This window comes from Sminthopsis crassicaudata, chromosome 6, assembly GCF_048593235.1.
Source record: "Sminthopsis crassicaudata isolate SCR6 chromosome 6, ASM4859323v1, whole genome shotgun sequence".
Lineage (NCBI taxonomy): Eukaryota > Metazoa > Chordata > Mammalia > Dasyuromorphia > Dasyuridae > Sminthopsis > Sminthopsis crassicaudata.
The window spans coordinates 187216217-187236175 of record NC_133622.1 but is presented as its reverse complement, the minus strand read 5'-3'; the positions used below and the strand labels follow the sequence as shown (position 1 = coordinate 187236175).

Here is a 19959-nt window from a genome sequence, read left to right as displayed (position 1 = left end):
AGACCACAAATTAGAGAAAAAGTTCTGAGCCTCCCTCACCAAGCTCCCTGTACCAATAAAATCTCACTAGTCTTTCTGCTGTTACCTCTTCCCTGTACCCTTTGCTAGACAAGCAAAATGACATAATATGCTATGAAAAAGTCGGTCAAAATTTTTAAATGGGATAGACTCCCAAGTATTCTTTTATTTTCAGTATTTAAATTCCATTTTATTTTCAGCACCAAATTCCTTTTCCTCTGATCTTCTCCTACCCAATGGGAAAGCAAGAAAAATAAAACTCATTACAAAAATATATAGCCACACAAAACAAAATTTCCCATCATCTATGTCCCCAACCCATACACATAAAGCAAGAAATAGAATGAACTGCTTAATAATAATCTACATGAGTCCATCAATTCTCTATGTGGAGGTAGATAATATGTTTTAGTATCAATCCTCTGAATTATGGTTGGTGGTCATATTAATCAGTTACTAAGTCTTTCAAAGCTGATTATCTTTACAATATTTTTTTTACTGTAAAGTTTTCCTAAAAACTACTTCTTCATTGAAATACAAATAACATTAACTGGGTTCAACTATTTTCCAACTGATGAGCACTTCCTTAGTTTCCTATTTTGCTAAAACAACAACAAAAATATGATTATAGCTGATTTCAGAAGGGCCTGGAGAGACTTACATGAACTGATATTAAGTGAAGTGAGCAGGACCAGGAGAACATTGTACACAAGCAACAGGATTATGTGATGATTAACTGTGATGGACTTGGTTCTTTTTAAAAATGAGGTTTTTCAGGGCAATTCCAACAGACTTAGGATGTCTCTTTAGCCATCTGCATCCAGGCAGAGGACCATGGAGCTTGAACGTGAATCACAATAGTATTTTCACTTTTATTGTTGTTTGCTTCTTTTTGTTTTTCCTTTCTCATTTTCCCTCCTTTTAATCTGATTTTTCTTATGCAGCATGATAAACGTGAAAATATGTTTAGAAGAATTGCACATGTTAAGCTTGTAATGGATTACTTGCTATCTAGGGGAACGGGAGGTTAGGGAAGAAAGAAAGAAAATTTGGAACACAAGGTTTTGCAAGGGTAAGTGCCAAAAACTATCTTTGCTTGTATTTTGAAAAATAGCTATTATTATTTTCTTAAAATGACCATAAACGTTTTGGTACAAATATGTCCTTTCCTCCTTTCTATTTCTTTAGGTGTACATGGTATAAATATTACTGACTCAAAGACTAGGGATAATTTAGAGACTTATTAGGCAGTTTGAAATGGCTTTTCAGAATGGCTACATCAGTTTTCAGCTTCATCAATAGCACATTAATGTGCTTCCAAAGTTCTTCTAAAAATTGCCATTTCCCTTTTCATCATCTTCATCAATCTGATGGGTGTGAGTTTGAATCTCAGAGCTTATTTCTATTCTTCCTATTATTTGTTAATGAATTGGAACATTTTAAAATGTTTTTGATAACCTAAGTTTCTTTTTGACTATTGCTTATTTATATCTTTTAATCTTTTATTTACTACAGAATGTCTTTGTTCTAATATAGTTGAATCAATTCCTTTTTTATCTTGGGCATCAGACTTTATTGGAGAAATCTGCTGCAAATATTTTTTCCCAAGGTTACTCTCTCCCTTTTAATTTTAATTGTTTTAATTTTACTTGTCTTTCCAATTTCCTATAATCGAAACTGTCCATTTTCCTGTCAGATTCTTGGTCAAATCTACTTCCTTTTATCCACAGTATGAAATCTATCTCCCTCCTTGCTCTGCTAATTTGTTATGCAAATTTTATATACAAGTCATAAATCTACTTGAGGCTTATTGTGTCATAGAGCAGAAATGAGATTTATCTAGTTTTCCTCTGTTTTTAATTAAAGTTCTGAATCTTTACAATAATTAGTCTTTCAGTTTATCAAATACAAGGCTATTATGTTCTACTACTTCTAGATTGTGTATAACTGATCTGTTTCATTGATAATTTTTAAAAAATAATTTTGACCAGTATCAAATTTTGATGATTACTGCATTGTAGTATAATTTGAGATTTGCTACTGTTATGTACCGTTCCTTTCCTCTTTTTTCATTATCTTATAAATTTAAAGACAAATATAACTATTTTTGCAATAAATTTTATCATTTTTAAAGTATTACTTTGGTACATTTAGTTATTATTTCAGTGAATAAATAAACCAATTTGGACAGTACTATCTTTTCAATATATTGACATGGCTCAAAATAAGAATAATGAATTATCTGTATGTTCTTTATAAAAAGGGCTTTTCAGTATAACTCTTGGTATGATTGAAATGGACTTATTTTAACTTTGATTACTTTCTTACGTTATTGTTTCAATTGATTTTAGTTGAATTTCAAGAGTTCTCTAAGTAGATCACCAAAGCCATCAGCCAAAATCACTAATTTTATTTCTTTTTGCCTCTCCTGACTCCTTCAATTTCCTTTTCTTGTTGCTATAGCTAGCATTTCTGGTACTACACAAAATAATAATGATGATTTTAACTTATAATTTAGCTTTTAGTTGGTTTTGTCTAGGTTAGAAAGAAGTACATTGAGGGTCCCAACTATAATAGTTTTGCTATGTGCTTCCTCATGTATTTTAATCAACTTTTCCTTTAAGTGTTTATATGTTATGCCATTTAGCATATACATATAAAGTATTGACATAATTTAATTATCAATGAACATATTTTCCTGTTGAGTTTACCATATTTCTACCCTAACCTATTTCAGTGTGTTCCTTTTTCTTTCTTAATATAAAAAATGAAATAAAATTGCTTCCCAGGCCTGTTATCTCCTTCTATCACCCTTGAAGACATTTAAAGCACTCTTGTTTCTTCTTTCTAAATTATCAGAAGGCAAGCATGTAATCAAAATTTAGCCCTTTTAATTTGTTCAAATGTATTATCTTTCTAGGTTTCTTTGGGTTTCTATATTTGCAATACAAAGTTTTTCTTAAGCTCTGGAATATTCATCAAGAATGTTTCAAAGTTCTTGATTCCATTCAAAATCTATTTTCCCCCACTGTAACATTATATTTTATTTTTGCATGCTGGATTATTTTAGGTTATGAATTTTTATTGTATTCTTCTGATTAGAACATTTCAAAGTTTCCTTACCTTTACAGTGTAATTTTATTGATCATTGAAGTTGAATGGAGGTTTGCAGACCTGAAGTTTGAATTATGGGTAGGATGTTCTTGGAAGCTTTCATTTTTGAACTTCTTTCAGAAGGTGACTAGTAAGTTCTATTTTCATTTTTCCTTCTGATCCTAATAGATATGAGCAGTTTTATTTATGGTCAGGGTTTTTTTTGGTAGGAGTGAGAGTTGAGGGAGTCTAATAAATAATTCTTAGATTCTCTCCCATTGGTTTGTTTTTAAGATCAGTTTTTTTGTTGTTACTGTTTTTATAGTAGGTATTTCTCTTTTGACGTGTAAGAGTCTCCTGACACTATTCAGCCATCTTAACTAGATATTTTCTAATAATTTCCTTAAGGGACTTTATTAGTACTTTTATGTTCCTTGCCCATGCCATCAAGGACAAGGGCAAAGAGAAATTTATAAAGGAAGATTACAAATAATGCTAATAATTCTTATTATATTTGAATTCCTTGGGGCCTGGGATTGTGCTTCTCATCTTTGTACTTTTTAGTGTTACCATAACAATTAAATCTTTAAAGCCCTCCACCATCTTGCCCCAATCTTTGTTTTTCTTCATCAAAACATTTCTTTTCAATGAACAAATATGTTTTCTTTCCCTCCTGCTTTCCCCAATCCTTAAAAAAAGAAAACAAACAAAAACCCATGTAACAAATATGTACAGTCAAGCAAAACAAAAGTCCCACTGACTGTGTCCAAAAAAGGATGTGTCTAGTTCTGTGCTGACTTCATGACCTGAGCCAGAAAGAGAGGCAGAATTTATCATGAATCCTCCAGAATCTTAGAGTTCTTAGGGATTTCAAGATGAAATGGCAAAAAGTGTTCTCTTGTTCAGCTCTGTTCACTTGGTATGAGTTTATATGTGTTCTCAGATTTCTCTGAAGTCATTCTTATCATCATGTCTTAAAGCACAAGAGTATTCTATCACATTCATATACCATAATTTATTCAACATTTATTTCCCAATTGATGGAAGCCCCCTCACTTCCCAGGGATTTTTGCTACCACAAACAGACAAATATTCTAAACATATGGATCTTTTCCTTTTTTCAACTTTTTTGAAGGTACTGACCCTAACAGTGGTTTTGCCAGATCAAAAGGAATGCAGTTTAACAACTTCTTGATCAGAGTTCCAAACTGCTTTCCAAAATGGCTAGACTAGATCCCAATGTCATTGTAGCCTAGGGAACATTACTACCCACCTTCCATACTTACAATAGTTTAACTGGCCTTCTCTCTGCTTTTTACCCATGATACTCCATCTCCTCTTTATACCTTTGTGTCCTCCATGCCTTTCTTTCCTTGGCTTCACAAAGTCCTTCTTTCCCTTTAAGAGTAGCTTATTATACCAACAGCCAAATTAGTAAAAATTAATGTTTATCACACAAAAAGTCAGGAAGCAGATGGGTATCAATGTAGCCACTGCTGCCTACAACCTGTACTTGCTTGCTTGAGTGCAAGGCATATACTATAATTTTTCTATAACACAAATGACACCTTTGTTCTATTGATATTGTTCTATTGACTAGGAAGAATCACTAGTATACTGTTACCTTATTACAGGGAACACATATTTTATTTTTTCCTTGCAAGGCAATTGGGATTAAGTGAATTGTGCTAGGGTCACACAGCCAATAAATATTAAGTGTATGAGGCCACATTTGAACTCAGGGCTTCCCGACTTCAGGGGCCGATGCTCTATCCACTGCGCCACCTAGTAGTCCTTATGGACCACCTATTTTAGCTTAAAATATCACCTATAGTTCAAGAGATGTTGGTCATTCCTCATGATGAACAAGAGTTGGTTTTAAGTGAGGCAGAGTTGTACAGTCAACAGCCTCGTGGAAGTTCAGAGGCAAAACAAAAGTCAGGATGACTGGTGACTGACAAGGGCCTGGAATGCAGTGGATGACCTTGGCATTTTTTATTTGTTTTGGTAAAAACAGGCTGAGGACGTCCATGGATATGACTGAGCAGAACTTATATAAATAAACATTCTACCATTCTAAAGGAAAAAAAAAAAAAAAAAAAAAGAAGCACCTTAAACATTATTTTCTGCAGGAAGTTTTTCTTTATTGCAACTACTCAGTATATTCCATTAAAACCTACCTTGTAATTAACTACTTTGTATATATTTGTATTTATTTATGCTGAATATATCTATTTGTCTCCTTCATTTGAATGTAAGCTCCCATGAGTGTGGATTACTTGATTTTTTTTGTACATATATCCAACAGCCTGGTAGATATTTCGTGTCTAATGAATGCTTATTGGTTGTTGACTCAATGGAATTGAATTCTTGTAGGAAAAGCTAAGTTAACTTTTAATGTCTCTGTGACAGAGTAGTCTGTAAAATCAAGAATGTCTGAGCTGAAAGTTTGATAAAATAAAGGTAAGACAAGAGACTAATTTCAAAGCCAGAGTAATGGAAGGCAGTGAGGCCCTTTTTGGTACTAATGGAGAAGCCACATTTAGAACGAAAACTTAGATAATGGCTAAGATTTTTTCTTCTATGAATCTTTCATTCCAGTTGAATATAACATGTAATACTTTGGAATTTAGTTTTATAGTCTTTGATTTCATCAAATTACCAGCGAGTTAACTAATTCAGCTTTAAAAGGCTCAATACCACAAGCTGGCTGATAGGATCTGTTTGATTAGTCATTATTCTTTGGTTTATTCCAGTCAAATCTTTTATCTCCCATAACAGATAAAAAAAATGTTCTTCATTTTTCTCTTCTGTCCCATTCAACTAATTCCATGAAGGACCTAATTTCTAATACAATTTAATTCTGAATTCCTTAGCTTGCATTCTTTTGTTTTTATATTCTATGACTGCAACAACACATTGTCCTAGAGCTCACACTGGCCAGTACATGTTTACTTTATGCTTATACTATAAGCCAATATCCTTATATTAAATGTGGGATGGGCTAATGAAATGTGTTATTAACTATGTAGTCTTAAAGAAGCACCTAGAAAGCAAAAATTCGGTTTCTATTTAATCCTGAGCCCTCTGAAAATACAAAAAAAAAAAAAAAAAAAGAAAGAAAGAAAGAAAAAAAGAAAAAAAAAAAGGTGATTTATGTAACTGGTCTTTGCAAACTATTATGAAGTTCTCAAACCATCTGGTCTATATTAAAAATCTTATTTGTTATTGGCATTCCAAAGGCAAAGAAAGTTCTAACTGCTACAGTCCAGGTTACAAATAAAAGCAATTTCAGTTGTACTTGAAACTCCTCCAAAATTGAAGAGAAAAACCACTCAATCTTTCTTGAACATTTTTTTGCTCTCTGCACTTGAAAAAAAACCAGCTCATTCTTTGATAATCTGTATCCTATTAAATAGACTTTTCAGATGCAGAAAAAGTTTTCTTTACATGTTCTGTGGATACAGAAAAGTTCACCTGCATAAAATTCTAATTTGATCGTCCCGTCTATGGAAATAAACAAAACACTATTGCCATTCCCATTCTCACTCTAAAAACCTAAATCATTCTTCATATTTACCAAGAGTCTACTGAGTTGAAATGCTAGATTAGATGCTATAATGATTACAATGAACACTGGACAGAATCTCTGTGGTAAAATGGGCAAGCTAAAGATACATATAGTCAATTATGAAAATATATACATAGGTGCATGGCTATTTCAAATATCTTATTGTGAATGTATCTATCAAAGTGAATATTTTAAAAATCTGTTCATGGTTTTAAGATTAAGAAAGGTAGAGGTTACTTAAAAGAAGAATAGAAATTATTCAGCCTTGGTCCTAGTGTAGTACATATCATGTTCTGCATATAGGAGTGTGGTTTGAGAGTAACAAGGTTGCATGGTTGGATAGAGTACTGTGCTTGGAATCAGGAAGACTCATCTTCACAAGTTCAAATCCAGCCTCAGACATTTGCCAGTTATGTGTGATCCTGGGCAAGTCACTTAACCCTGTCTGCCTTAGTTTCCTCATCTGCAAAGTGAGCTGGAAAAGGAAATGACAAACCATTCTAATATATTTGCCAAGAAAACTAAAAAAATAATTCTAAAAAACAACAGAACAACAAATTTTAGTTTGTACTAAATAAAATTAGTAAGACATAGCTAACAATAAAACATAGTTATAAATGCCACGATGTATTATTTTGTTCATCTGTTAGATGGTTCTATTTCTTTCAAAGAAATCAGCTTTGTCTATAGCACTTTATACGAGTCCATTCTTCAACAATTCAAGTCAATGTTTATAAAACTCCTTGGGGCACAGCAATGAGAAGTAAGCCACTCGCTACCCGCACTGACCTTACAATCTAGTGGGAAAAGAAAGCATAAGCAGATGCATTACAATAAGCATACATGTACAATTATAATAGCAAACACCTGCAAAAGTAGTGCAAAAGGACAGAGTGAAGTCTGATGGGACAAAGATTAATTTTGAAAATAAAGAAGAAAGGAAGATTTTAAGGAAAAGTGATCAGCTGACTCTTTAAGGATTTTGTCACTTGGAAGGAAGAATATTCCAAGTATAGAACAGTATGAATAGAGGAAAGTACACCATGTATAAGGATGTGAATAGCTAGTTGCTGATGGCAGAAATGTAACATACCATTCAAATTTGTATTCAATTACAGGTTACCCAAAGAAAGGAAGAAGAGAAAGCCAAGCAAAAACCTTTGGAGATTTATGTCTAATTGTTGCCCGTTTAATCTAGTCTAAGAATGCACAGTATTATCACCCAATAGTGTGACGGAAAACCTCAGATTTCTGGGACCACATTACTACATTTTAATGTCACTGTTCTGCCCTCTCATTGATAGTATATTTTACTTAGATAGTTGTTGTTCTGCTTAAGAATGAAAGGGATTCTCCAAGCCTGACTGATTCTGTTCCTTTGTAATGTCCAAGCTAGCTTTCTGGAAGTCCTCCAGAGGGGCCTTGGTCTCAGCAGGATAGTTACCAAGAGGATACTCAGAAACAGAGTCTAAAGTCTTTATTGTCTCTTTCACAGTCTGTCCCAGTCTGACTGTGTCCCCCACTCTCTCAGCTCTTAAATACCCAATTACAATCACATCATTACAGCATACTGAGTATATGCCAACTAGAATGATTATATCACTATATCATACTAGATATATGTGAACTAGAGAATCATCTCATCAATTCCACTAAGTTAACATCTTGTTGTAAGTATCCTTGTTTCAACTATACTTCCCCAAAGTTCAGGCCCTCTATATTCCTTGTCCTTAGAAAATCTACTTTGTTTTTAAATAGAGAAAACAGAATCAGAAGACCTGGATTCAAGTCCAAATTATACACTATATAAAAGGTATTTTACTCAGAGAGACTATGGAGTGTGTTGGACTTGGATTTAGCCAAAACTAAGATGAAAGTCACCCTAAGAAATCTTAGTATTCTTTGGTTCATAATAAGCTTTGAAGGGTTTTGAGCAGAGTTTTTGCCCCATTATTCTTATGCTTGAAGATTAATGCTAATCTGCTGACTAAAAGATCAACAATGACCAAGGAAGGAGTAACTTAGAAGTAGCGGGGATAGAAGCAAAATTATAAGGAGCTAAAGTATGAATGGGCCATAAGGGTAAGGCACTGAATTTAAAAATTTCTGAAGGAACAGAAGAATAGTATTTTGAAGATTAAAAAGGCTGAAGGAAGTTTTTTGTTTTGTTTTAGGATGGAGAAACCTGATTATGTTTGTAGATACAGGAAAAGGAGCTGGTAAAGGAAGATAAATGGAAATAAATATGAAGTGGTTTATCAAATGATTCCAAAGGTCCTTTACATTCCTAAGATGTTATCACCTACAAGGGAGAAGAAATAATTAAAGAAATGTCACTGCAGAGATAGCAGGGCTAATTCTATTATTTCTCTGAGATAGGAGAAAATGATGAATATAGTCAATAAAAGGCTCTGACAGAGGATCACAGCCTTAGAGAGATAGAAGAGACCTTAGAGGCCCTCTCTTCCATCCCTTTCATTTTACAGATAAGGAAACTGAAACCTAAAATGATTTAGTGACTTGCCTAAGATCACACAGATGACCCGAAGACTAGATCCAGGTGAACTTAGCTCCAAAGCCAGCACTTTCTCTACAAAGCCAGGAGAGGGAGCTACACCAGTAACTTGTCAGCTGGAAGACACACATGGTGATCAATCTCAGCAAACATTTATTAAGTATCTACAATGTGTCACATGCTGGACACAAAGAAAGGTGAGAGACGGCCTGGGTCTCAAGGAGCTCACAGTCTAAAGAGAAATTTTAGTGACCAGGAGGTGTCTTCTATGAACTGAGGAGGGCCAAGGGGTGAAATAATTGTGGGAGATGGGATAAAGCAGTGGTCCTCAGACTTTTAAAATAAGGGCCAGTTCACTGCCCCTCAGACTGTGGGAGGGCCGGACTATAGTAAAAACAAAAGCTCCCACTCGGCCCATTTGCCATAACCCAGCGGGTGCATAAACGTCCTCAGTGGCTGCATCTGGCCCACGGGCCGTAGTTTGAGAACCCCTGGGATAAAGAACCCACAGGAGATACAACGAAGTTGGCTGAGTGGCAGTGAGGGGCTAACTAGGGGACACAATGGATAAAGCACCGATCTTGAAGTCAAGGCCACCTATCGCCTCAGAATTTTATGACTGGAGTGCCCCTGTTTGCCTCAGTTTCACCACCTATGAAATGGAGATAAGAACAGCATCTAACTACCAGGGTTGTCGTAAGGACTGTGAAGCGCCTAACGCACAAGAAGCACTATGTAAACATTAGCAGTTACTAATTATTATTACTACTATAGTTATTATCACAAAAAATGGCTTTTAAAGAGCCAAGAACACCATCTAAACAAACAGGGCTTAGCTCCTTGATTCTCAGTCACCGTCTCCCTATTCCCTTGAGAATTCTGACATTCTAGCCAGCGGTCCCTCGGTTTCTTCATTCCCAATAACAACAGCCTTTACACCCACCATTTAACCAGATCCTCGGTCTAACCCGTGAGACGGCTCAAGCGTTAGCATCTTCACTGAAGAAGCCAGGGCTGAGAGAGATGGAAACCATCTCAGAGCTCCTTCCATGGAAGGTTCCTCCCAAGGAAGATTTCTCTTTTCTTCTATTTGAAGGCTCAGCACACTAATTCTCACAACAGACCTTTAAATAACTGTTTGCTAAGTTGTGAAATAGGGCCTGAGGTCTCGGAGGGCGCCGGGTCTCTGGGTGATCTCAAGAACTGATGCCCTGGTGTGACTGTGGGCAAATCGCTTTAACGTGCAGTGTTCTAAACAACTCTTAAGATTGGCAGCAAAAAAGGTGCAAACTGGCATTGGTAGAGAGCCTTTCCTCCCCTAGGAGTTCAGTTTCCTTTACCAATAAAATTACACATCCAGTTCCAATGAAGTCCCTAAGTTAAGCACTTAGAATACAAACCAAAGCTTCTTAAACTGCGGGTCTCAACCCCGTAGGTGATAAAGTTGGGGTCAAGAAAAGTACCTGAAACAGAAAAGGTACCAAATGCCCTTCCCAAGACCGAATTCTTTTTGTAAAAATAAACAAGCGCATCCATCTCATTGGCATGCAAATTTGCTTTCAATAAGTGCTAAAAATATGCATACCAAATAATTGTTTTCAAATACATTTCTTTATGATTTATTATTGGTAAATGTTTAATTTGTGTACCTAAGTTTCTTAGGTGATAAGGGACCTCTGGGGGAGAAAAGTTTAAGAAGCCCTGACACAAACCAGGATAGACTATAGCGGCAGCTAATGTTGGGCCTCTCATTCTGCCTGTTTGCCTCAGTTTCCATAATTGTTAAAAGGAAAAAGGTCTAATAATCATACGTCTCTCCCAGTATTCTTAGTAGAACGAACGAGGTAATAGTCGGAAAGCACTTAGTACATTGCAAGAACTATGCAGATGCTCATTAATACATTATAGGCACTGGAACCGCTCTCAAAAACCCTGCGCTTTGACAACTATGAGGAAAGCGAGATCTGTCAGAAAAGAGGGGCAGGTAAATTCCGAAGAGAAATCTGCGTCTGGAGATGTGGGGGCACGTGGGGGTAAAGGGAAAGCTGTTCTTCCCAAGGGCCACAGTGTGAGGTCAGCCTAAAACGTCCCGCTCAGTTTCAAGCCACAGGCCGCTCCCGGGGTCCCGGTGCCACGAGGAGCGGCACCGAGGTGAGAACAAGGCCACCGGGGTTCCGGAGCTGGAAGGGCCCGCTTAGGGCCTCTCCCTCGGACCCGGTTCTTGTAGCACACGGGCAGCCTGGGCCCCGACGGGGAACGAGGAGCTGCCCATCTCTGGCCTCCCCTCCCGGGCCTCACCTTCTTGATGGCCTTGGCTCTGGATATTCCCGGCAGACCCACGTCGTGGCGCGTTTTCCTCCCCAGGATCTGGAACTTTTGCCGGTTGATCTTCACTTCGAAGGGGTTGGGATTGGCGGAGGGCTTGGCCTTCTGGCCTCTAGCCTGACTCCCCAGGGCCTTGCCCCTGGCTTTGCCCATGGCGCACGCAAAAGCTTCCGAAAGGCCACCTGAAGAGCTTACGGAGTCAGCGTTACCCTGGCAGCGTAAAAGGCACCAGGGACAGACCGGTACCAGGACCGAGGAAACAACGTGCGCAGACAAGCCACCTGACGCCTAACTCTCGCGACAACTGAACCTTCTTCCTTTTCCAAATCTCGCGAAGACTCGGTGTTAATCAGGTCGAGTCCGGAGCCTATTTAAGGAACTACAAAACCCAGAATGCAACTCTTCCTCTCTGGACCACAATTCCCAGAAAGCACTGCAATTCCCCCTTGAATCTCTCAGTTCCAGACACCTTGTAGTATACACGCCCGCGTGCCGCCGTATTTGCGGGCTGTGGTGGCGGGCTCAGAAGTTGGAGTCCCCCTAGCGGAGGGAAGCTTTGGGACTCTCGCGGAGAAGGAGCCTTTGAGGGGAAAGGAGGCGGGGAGGGTTTACGAGGCCGCGGAGGCGGGGGAGGAGCCACTGAGGGGAAAGGAGGCGGGGAGGGTTTACGAGACCTCGGAGGCAGAGGGGGCGGTGCCTCAGCCACCGGCCCCCTCCCCGGGGAGGGGAGAAAAGGAGGCGGCCACTATGGGACTGGCATTCGGAACTCGGCGGAGCCCGGGAGCGGGCCGGCCTCGGACTATGGGACTGAGGAGAGCCCGGGAGGCGGCAGCGTCGGCGCTAGCAGCCGCGGAGGCGAGGAGCCCGTGACCCGCACCGTCGAGCCCGTCCCTTCCCCCGGCCCCGGCGGCGGCGGCACTTCCCCCCTCCTGTCCACGGGCGGCGGCGGCCGGGACCGGTCCTTTCCCCTGTACCCCACAGCGCCGGGCGGGCCGGGGGCGGCGGCGGAGACTCGTCTCGCGGGGTCGCGGTGGGAGTGTCTCGCTCCGGGACTGGCGCCGGCGCCGGCACCGGGAGAGAGATGCGTCTCGGGGGTTGCGGCTCCTTCCCAGTGGCGGCGGCAGCGGCGGATGATCATGGAGATTGAGAACATCGTGGCCAACACGGTGCTGCTCAAAGCCCGGGAAGGTGAGGGCTTGCTGCGGGCGGGCCCAGGGCGGGCGGGGCACCCTCCCGGCGGGCCCCGCGCCCAGGTGTGCCTGCGCGCCCAGGTGCGTCCCGAGGAGGCTGGCAGGGCTCTGCCTCTCTCTTTTCTCCCGGCACCCTGCTGTCTCCCCGCGCCCCCTCTCCTTGTACTCCTTTCTCCTCGCACCCCCTCTTCTCCTCGCTTCTCTTCTTGCACCCTCCTTTCTTTACCTGTGATCCCTCTCACCGTTTCCCTTCTCTCCTCGATCCCCCTTTTCTCACTCCCGCTTCTCTCCTCTCCCCTCAGCCCCTTCTCTCCGCTCCCTCTCTTCTTTCTCGCACCCTTTCTTGTTGCTCCCCTTTTCTCCATCCCTCTCTTCTTGCCTCTGTTCTCCTTTTCTTTCCTCTCCCCTCTCCTTTCCCCGTCCTTCCCCTCCCCATTCTCTGCTCTCTTCTTCCTTTTCCCTGTCCTCGTCTTCTCCCCAGTTCTTTTCCCTCTCCTTTTTCTCCACTCCCTCTTTTCTCATCCCTTTTCCTTCTTTCTCTCCTCTTTCCCCTTCTTTTCTCTCCTCCTCTCTCCCTCCTTTTTCAATTCTCTCCCCTCCTCTTTTTTCTGTTTCTCATCTTCTCTCTAGTTCTTTTTCATCCCCCTTTCCCCCCTTACCCTCGAATTGCCTTATTCTGCTGCTCTCTCTCTACCTTCTCTCCCCCTTCTCTTTCCACCCCTCCCCTTGTTTTCACCTCCTCCCTCCCCTGTTCTTCCCATATCTCCCCTCTCCCCTTCCTCCTCTCCCGCTGTTCCCTGCTCTCCCTCCTCTCTTTTTGCTGTCCCCTTCCCTCCACATCTCCTTCCTCCGCCTGCCTCACCACCCATTCTTTGAGGCCTCTAAAGAAACTAAGTGCTAAATTCTCCCCGAAGTCCTGACTAGCCGAGGAGTGTTTGTTTTAGCCTTTGTGTAAGAAAGAACTTAATATCTCTTGCTCCTTATCCTGTTCCCTGCTCTGCTTAAAATCAAATGACAAAGTTTTTTAGAGCTCTGATCACTGGAAGTGCCTCCCTACGTCAGCTCTTCCCCGGCTTTATCTAGAGCCTCCCCAGCATTGCTCCAGCCAGCAGGGACCTGTTCGGATTGTTAGAAGGCAGATCTACCTAAGCTCTCAGGTCTAATCAGTTAAAGTCATTTGTTTAATTTGTGGTGGCCTTTAAAAGTCTTAAGAAAATGGCCTTAGAAATGACCCTGGGCAATTATCCTAGTTCTGTGTGAAATTCACCGGCATTAAATTCATCCCTGCGTGAGCCAGGCACTTAGACAAAGTTAAAAGCAGAAACAGGAGCTTGGTCCTGATGAGGAAGACTACATGTTACATGTATGCCTAAGTATAAGCAAAAGAGAAGGGGATTTGGGGAGAAGGCACTAACCACGGTGGAGATCAGGAAAGGCTTGGTGTGGAAGGTGGTACTTAAATTTTTTAGGCTTGAAGGAAATTAGGGATTCTAAGAAAGGGGGGAGATAAAGGGAGAGAGCATTTGAGTCATGAGGACCAACTTGGTATTTTAAAAAAGTTTTTAAACGATAGTAGCTTTTTGGGTAGTGATTCTGCCAGAATTTTTTAATGATGTGATGATAAATAAGTTAGAAATAATTCACCTGTGGATTAATACTACAGCAGTCAAACTGTTTTGGAGTCTTCTGTCTAATAAGTAGGTTGTCTCATAATCAGGCATAGAGTTCTCATTTCTGTGACTATTTCCTTTACCTCTTTACTTGTACCAAGTTAGCAATTTCTACTCATTGAGTCAAAATACTACTACTTGGCTTTTTTACATTTGTTTAAAAAAAAAAAAAAAAGAGGCAAAGTAGCATTATAGTTCATAACCAGCTTGTAAAAAACCTGAAAGGTGAGCTGAACTGTTTAAGCTATTTGGGCTTTTGGTACATTGGCCAAAACCTTCAAGACCTAGAAAGTGGTATTTCACTTGATGTCATAACTGACAGCATCAATAATTCATCCTATCAAATAGAAAAGTGCATAAAATTGTATGGAAGATGTTTTTTTGAAGCACAAATATTTTAAGTAAATCTTACCTTTTTTCTTTATGAAAGTTTAATACTTTTTATAAAAAATCTCCTAAAAGGCTTTTGGGAAGAACATCAGTTATCAACTGCATCAATAAATTTTTCATTCAGAGACCATGATAAAAGAACTGAATGTTGGACTGAAAATGTACAGGGATTCCTGAAACAATATTAGTCTATAGAAATTATATAAATTGTGCAAGTTTTAATTGAAAAGTCAGTGATTACTAAAAACAATATAATCAAACTGTTAAGTATTATTTAAACACCTAAGTGCCAGGCACTGTGCTAGGGACTAAAGGCAACCACGAAGCCATCCTTGACTTCAAACTCAGGGTCTAGTTTGGGAGACTAGTATGTATATAAAACATTAGCAGAATCATACAAGTTGATCAGGTAATTCTGTTGGGAGAGGAATTAGCTGTGGGGGTATTATAGAGGATGGGAAGTGGGAAAGTCTTCTTGTAGAAGACTGGGCTTGAGCTAAGACTTGAAGGAAACCGGATTCCAAAATTGGAGTCAGTTGTAAAGAGTTTTAAATGATGAACAGTTTTAAATTTTATTACAAGTAATAGGGAGCCTCTGGAGTGTATTGAGTAGATGAATGATGTGGAACTTTAGGAAAATCATTTTGGTTTTAATTGTTCCTTAGTGCTTTTGGGGAAGTGATGGGGAGTGATCCTGAAGTGACTTCATTGGTATTGGGAACTTACACCCTTTCCAAGTAATTACTGATTCCACTGAGTCTTAACAAGTTGCCTGGAGGCACAGGAGCCTGGCCAATCCGTTGTCCTGTAGCACTTGTTTAATGCCGGTTATGCCCCAGGCACCATCCTAAGTGCTGAGTAGGAAGGTAAAGAACCAGTCTCTGCACTGTGGAGTGTACCGTAATGGGAGAGAGAATGCGCATCACTATTTTTAAATAAACTGTATATAGGATAAGTAGCAAATAAACAATGGATAGAAGCCACTAGAATTAAGAAATATTGGAAAAAGCTGGAATTTTGGCTGGGACTTGAGGAAGCCAAGAGGCAGAGATGAGGAGAGAGCTTAGGAGGTCACCAGAGAAAATGCCCAGAACTAAGAGATTGAGAGTTCTATTGATGAAACAGAAACACAGCCCCTGAATTGACAAGTATGTGGTGGTAGGGATTATATAATGTGAAAGAAAGAAAAAAAAAAAAAAGTTAAGTGGGACTAAGTTATGAAGAGCTTTGAATGTCTAACAGAGGATTTTGTATTCTATCCTGGAAATAATAGGAAGCCACTGGAACTTATGGGGTGACATAAGCTGTCACAATAGGAAAAATCACTGGCTGCTGAATGGAGCAGGCTGGACTAGAATGGAGAGAGGGTTATGGCAGAGACCGACCAAGCAGGCTCCTGGAACAGTTTAGGGTAGAGGTAACAATGGCCCCCTCCAGAAAAGGTGAAGAATGGCAGGACTTGTCCAGAGTTATATAGCCAATGTGTATCTGGTTGGATTTTAATCTAGGGCTTCTGGACTGTTGGGCAAGAGCTCAAAATACAGTTTTCAAAACATTGGTGAAGAAAATATATAAAAAAGCAGTCATTTCTATTTTTTAAATAGGAAAACAGATTTAAGGCTGAAAGTTCTAAAAACAGCTGCAAAAGTGGGAAAAGAACATGATCTCTGTTATTTGTTGTTTTAAATGCATAATTCTTTGTAAAAGTATTTACCAAACTATAATTTAGATCCCACTGGCCAGAGGACCTAGATATTTCACCTAATATGAAAGTGTTAATCTTCAGATGTCCTAGGGAATCGTTCCCCTGACACACTTTTAGGTTGTAAGTTTCTTCAGAATTAGTATCCCTAGAACCTAACAGTGCTATCAGGCAGGTAGGCAACATTTTTTAAGCATGTACTGTGTGTCAGGCACTGTGCTAGTATTGAAGATACAAACACTTAAAAATGTAAATAGCCTCTCCATCAGTGAACTTACTACAATATATACACTTGTAATTTGTAATTTGGTAACAATTTCGTAATTTGGTTACTTGTAAATTATAATTTGGAGGGTCCCAGATTGCACTGGAAGGTGAGGGGGACTAGGAAGGATCTCATAGAGGAATTGGTACTTAAGCTAAGCTTTATAGGAAGCTAGAGATGGAAGAGAAGGAACAGATATGGAAGAAAAGCAGTGTCTTATGTGAGGAACAGAAAAAAAAATACAAAACCCAAAATCAACAGCTTGAACAGATTTTAGATTGGAGAAAGTGGTCTAGCAGGACCAGCTGGAACCTGGTTGTAAAAGGCTCTTAATGTCTTAATACTAAATAGAGAACATGATTTTTCTCCCCCTTTGGTCTGATTTTTCTTGTGCAGCATGATAAATATGTTAACATGTTTAGAAGAACTGCATGTTTAACCTCTATCTGATTGCTGTCTTGGTAGAAGTAGGAATGGGGGGGGGGGATTGGAATAAGAGGTTTTGCAAAAGTGAATATTGAAAACTATGCATGTTTTTGGGAAAATAACATATTATTTAAAAAAAAATACTAAATAATGAAGTTTATATTTCATCCTGGTGCCAGAGCTGTTGGAGCTTATTGAGCAGAAAAGTAACACAGCTAAACCTGGGTTTAGCAAAATGACTTTGATAGTTCTTTGGAAGATGAATTAGAGAAGGGAAAATCTTGAGACAAGGAAAGCAATTAGGAGGCTGCTGTAGTAGTCCAGGTGACTAGATAGGTGATGAGGACTTTGAATTAGTGATGACTAGGTGAGTAGAAAGAGGTAGGCAAATGCAAAAGATGATATGAAGCTAAAATTAGCTGGCAAGTGATTTGATAAGTGGAGTGAGGGACAGTGAAAAGTTAAGAATGACTGAGGTTGCAAACTTAGATGACTGGCAGAAAGGATAGTACATGTTGGGTACTTAATGTTTATTGGCTGGTATACTTTAACAAAAATAAGAAACTTTGGAAGAGGAAAATATTGAGCTTAGTTTATTTTGGACATATTGAATTTGAAGTCTGCATGGAACATTCGGTTTGAAATTTCCAAAAAGAATTTTATTGATGTCTCTAGCTAATTATTCTCAAAGACTAGAACTGGTTTTTTTAAGATCTAAGAGTCATTTGCATGGAGATATAATTGAGAAAGAATGCAGAGGGAGAAGAGAAAAGGACCCAGGTCAGCACATTGAAGTATGCCTACATTGAGAGGATGAGACATTGATGATGATCAGCCAAGTATTTTGAGAAGTATTTGCATAGGTGGGAAATGAGCCAAGAGAGAAGCATGGAAATCTGAAGGAGAGAGAATATCTAGAAGTAGAAGGCAGTAGGAAGATGAAGTAAAATGAAAATTAGGAAAAGACCAATTGAATTTAGCAGGTAAAGTGATAATTTAGGAGGTAAGTGATAATTTTAGGAAAAGCATGTTTTAGTGCATTCATGTTAATTAAATTAGAAAAAAAATTCAGTATTAAATAAAGGAAGAAAATATTCAGTATATAATTATGCATTAAATATTTCTTGCTCATAACTACAGATTGAAATAGTTAGCAAGCCAGCCAGCATCTATTATGTGCCTTCTATATGCTAATGGCTAGGATACAAAGAAAGGAAAAAAAGTCAATCCCTGCTCTCAGGAATCTCCCAATCTAATAGGGGAAACTCCATAAAAACAATGATGTCCAGATAAGGCATATACTTGAGTAAATTGGAGATAGTCTCAGAGGGAAGATATAGCAGCATTAAGAGGTTCAAATTAGGTTTCTTGCAGATGGATGGGATTTGAGCTAAGCTTAGAAAGAAGTCTGGAGACAGAAAGGAGAGAAGTTAGTGGATTTGGAATAGGGGAAGAGCCAGAGAAATTTCACTCCTTGCCACCTCCCAGCCAATTCAAGAGATGTGGTGATGGGGAGGAGGAGCAGTAGGGAGGCCAGTGTTACTTCATGGAAGGCTGGTGAGAAGAGAAGGCCCAAGGAAGGACTGGGAAGGCAGGGAAGGGACCGATCTTTTATATCCTTTTTTTTTTTTTTTTTTTTTTTTTTTTTTTTTTTTTTTTTTTTAAAGCTTTTTATTTACAAAGCATATGCATCCTTACTAGGTCCCTAAAAGATAGGTATTAGAAATATTGTTTATCTCCATTTTACTGTAGATGGGACACAGACTTAGTTTAGTGACTTGCTCAAGCTCATGTAGTTGGAGAGACTAGAACTCCTTCTAACATACCTCTGTGAGTCCAGTTTTAAATAAAGTTTAATCCAGTTGAATAAGCAGATGATTAGGAATCTGAAATCGAATGTTAATTATTGCTTTTCCACGAAGTTGATTATAGCCTTTATAAAATCCTTTCTTCTTTTACAAATAGTTTGCAGTGTAAAAATACTAAAACTATATTAGTCCTTGCATTTTAGAAAGATTCTGGTTATTTACATGTTAAATTATACAAAACTGATATCTTATTTTGCTACATAAGATTATGACCTTACTAACTTTTAAAATACCAAGTTTTAATTTATCAATGGAGTAATTTTGCAAACCCCATGATGTTTTGATTCTTAAGCAGTCACTTCACTGTGAGCAATGAACTTCAAATTCTTTGTTAGGAGAGATTGTCATTGTAACAATTGGTCACTTCTTGGAGAAATGATTTCTTAGATTGTTATTCAAGCCTCTGAGAATTTTTCTAAAATGACATTTATTACTTTTCTTTAAAAAAAAAAAAAGGAAAGCGCTAATGACCTTAATTGGATTGGAGTTAGTATTTATTACTGAAAGCTCACACTTAAACCAAACTCACTCTCCTCCATTCCTGAGAGACCATTTTTATTATTTTTAGTAACGATATTCCTTGTACTCCCATGATCATGAAGAACTTTTTTTAGTTATACACTATTGTTGAATATAACATACAGTCAAACATATATGTGTGTAAATCTCTACATGTATATGTATATATGGTAAAATCCTTCTCTTGAGTATCCTAAGTATCTCCTTTTATAATTAAAAACAACAATAGGGCTCGGTTAGCATAAAAATAAAAGATGCTGGGCTTAAACCCTTCTGAAATCTTTAAATAGATTCCTAGTAGAGAAAATGAGATTAAACTTAATTAATTTCCTCCTTTTGCTTTTATTTCATTTTTATTTTATTTCATCTTAATTTTCACTGTGGCATGCTTTAATTCCTTTTTTAAA

General features: G+C 38.7%; 2 protein-coding genes across 3 annotated transcripts in view; one reads left to right on the top strand and one right to left on the bottom strand.

Moving 5' to 3' along the window:
• NOP14 (NOP14 nucleolar protein) overlaps window positions 1-12224 on the bottom strand; it is a 51276-nt gene extending 39052 nt beyond the window's left edge. Inside the window, exon 1 of the mRNA XM_074275004.1 lies at window positions 11496-12224. Within this exon, the coding sequence (XP_074131105.1) occupies window positions 11496-11675 (180 nt within the window). The 5' untranslated portion in view covers window positions 11676-12224. The remainder of the gene's footprint in view (window positions 1-11495) is intronic.
• A 328-nt stretch (window positions 12225-12552) lies between these two features.
• The window catches only part of GRK4 (G protein-coupled receptor kinase 4), a 119087-nt gene continuing 111680 nt past the window's right edge, over window positions 12553-19959 (top strand). For both annotated transcript variants that reach the window (XM_074275006.1, XM_074275008.1), the window contains exon 1: window positions 12553-12710. In XM_074275006.1, the coding sequence (XP_074131107.1) occupies window positions 12653-12710 (58 nt within the window). In that variant the 5' untranslated portion in view covers window positions 12553-12652. The remainder of the gene's footprint in view (window positions 12711-19959) is intronic.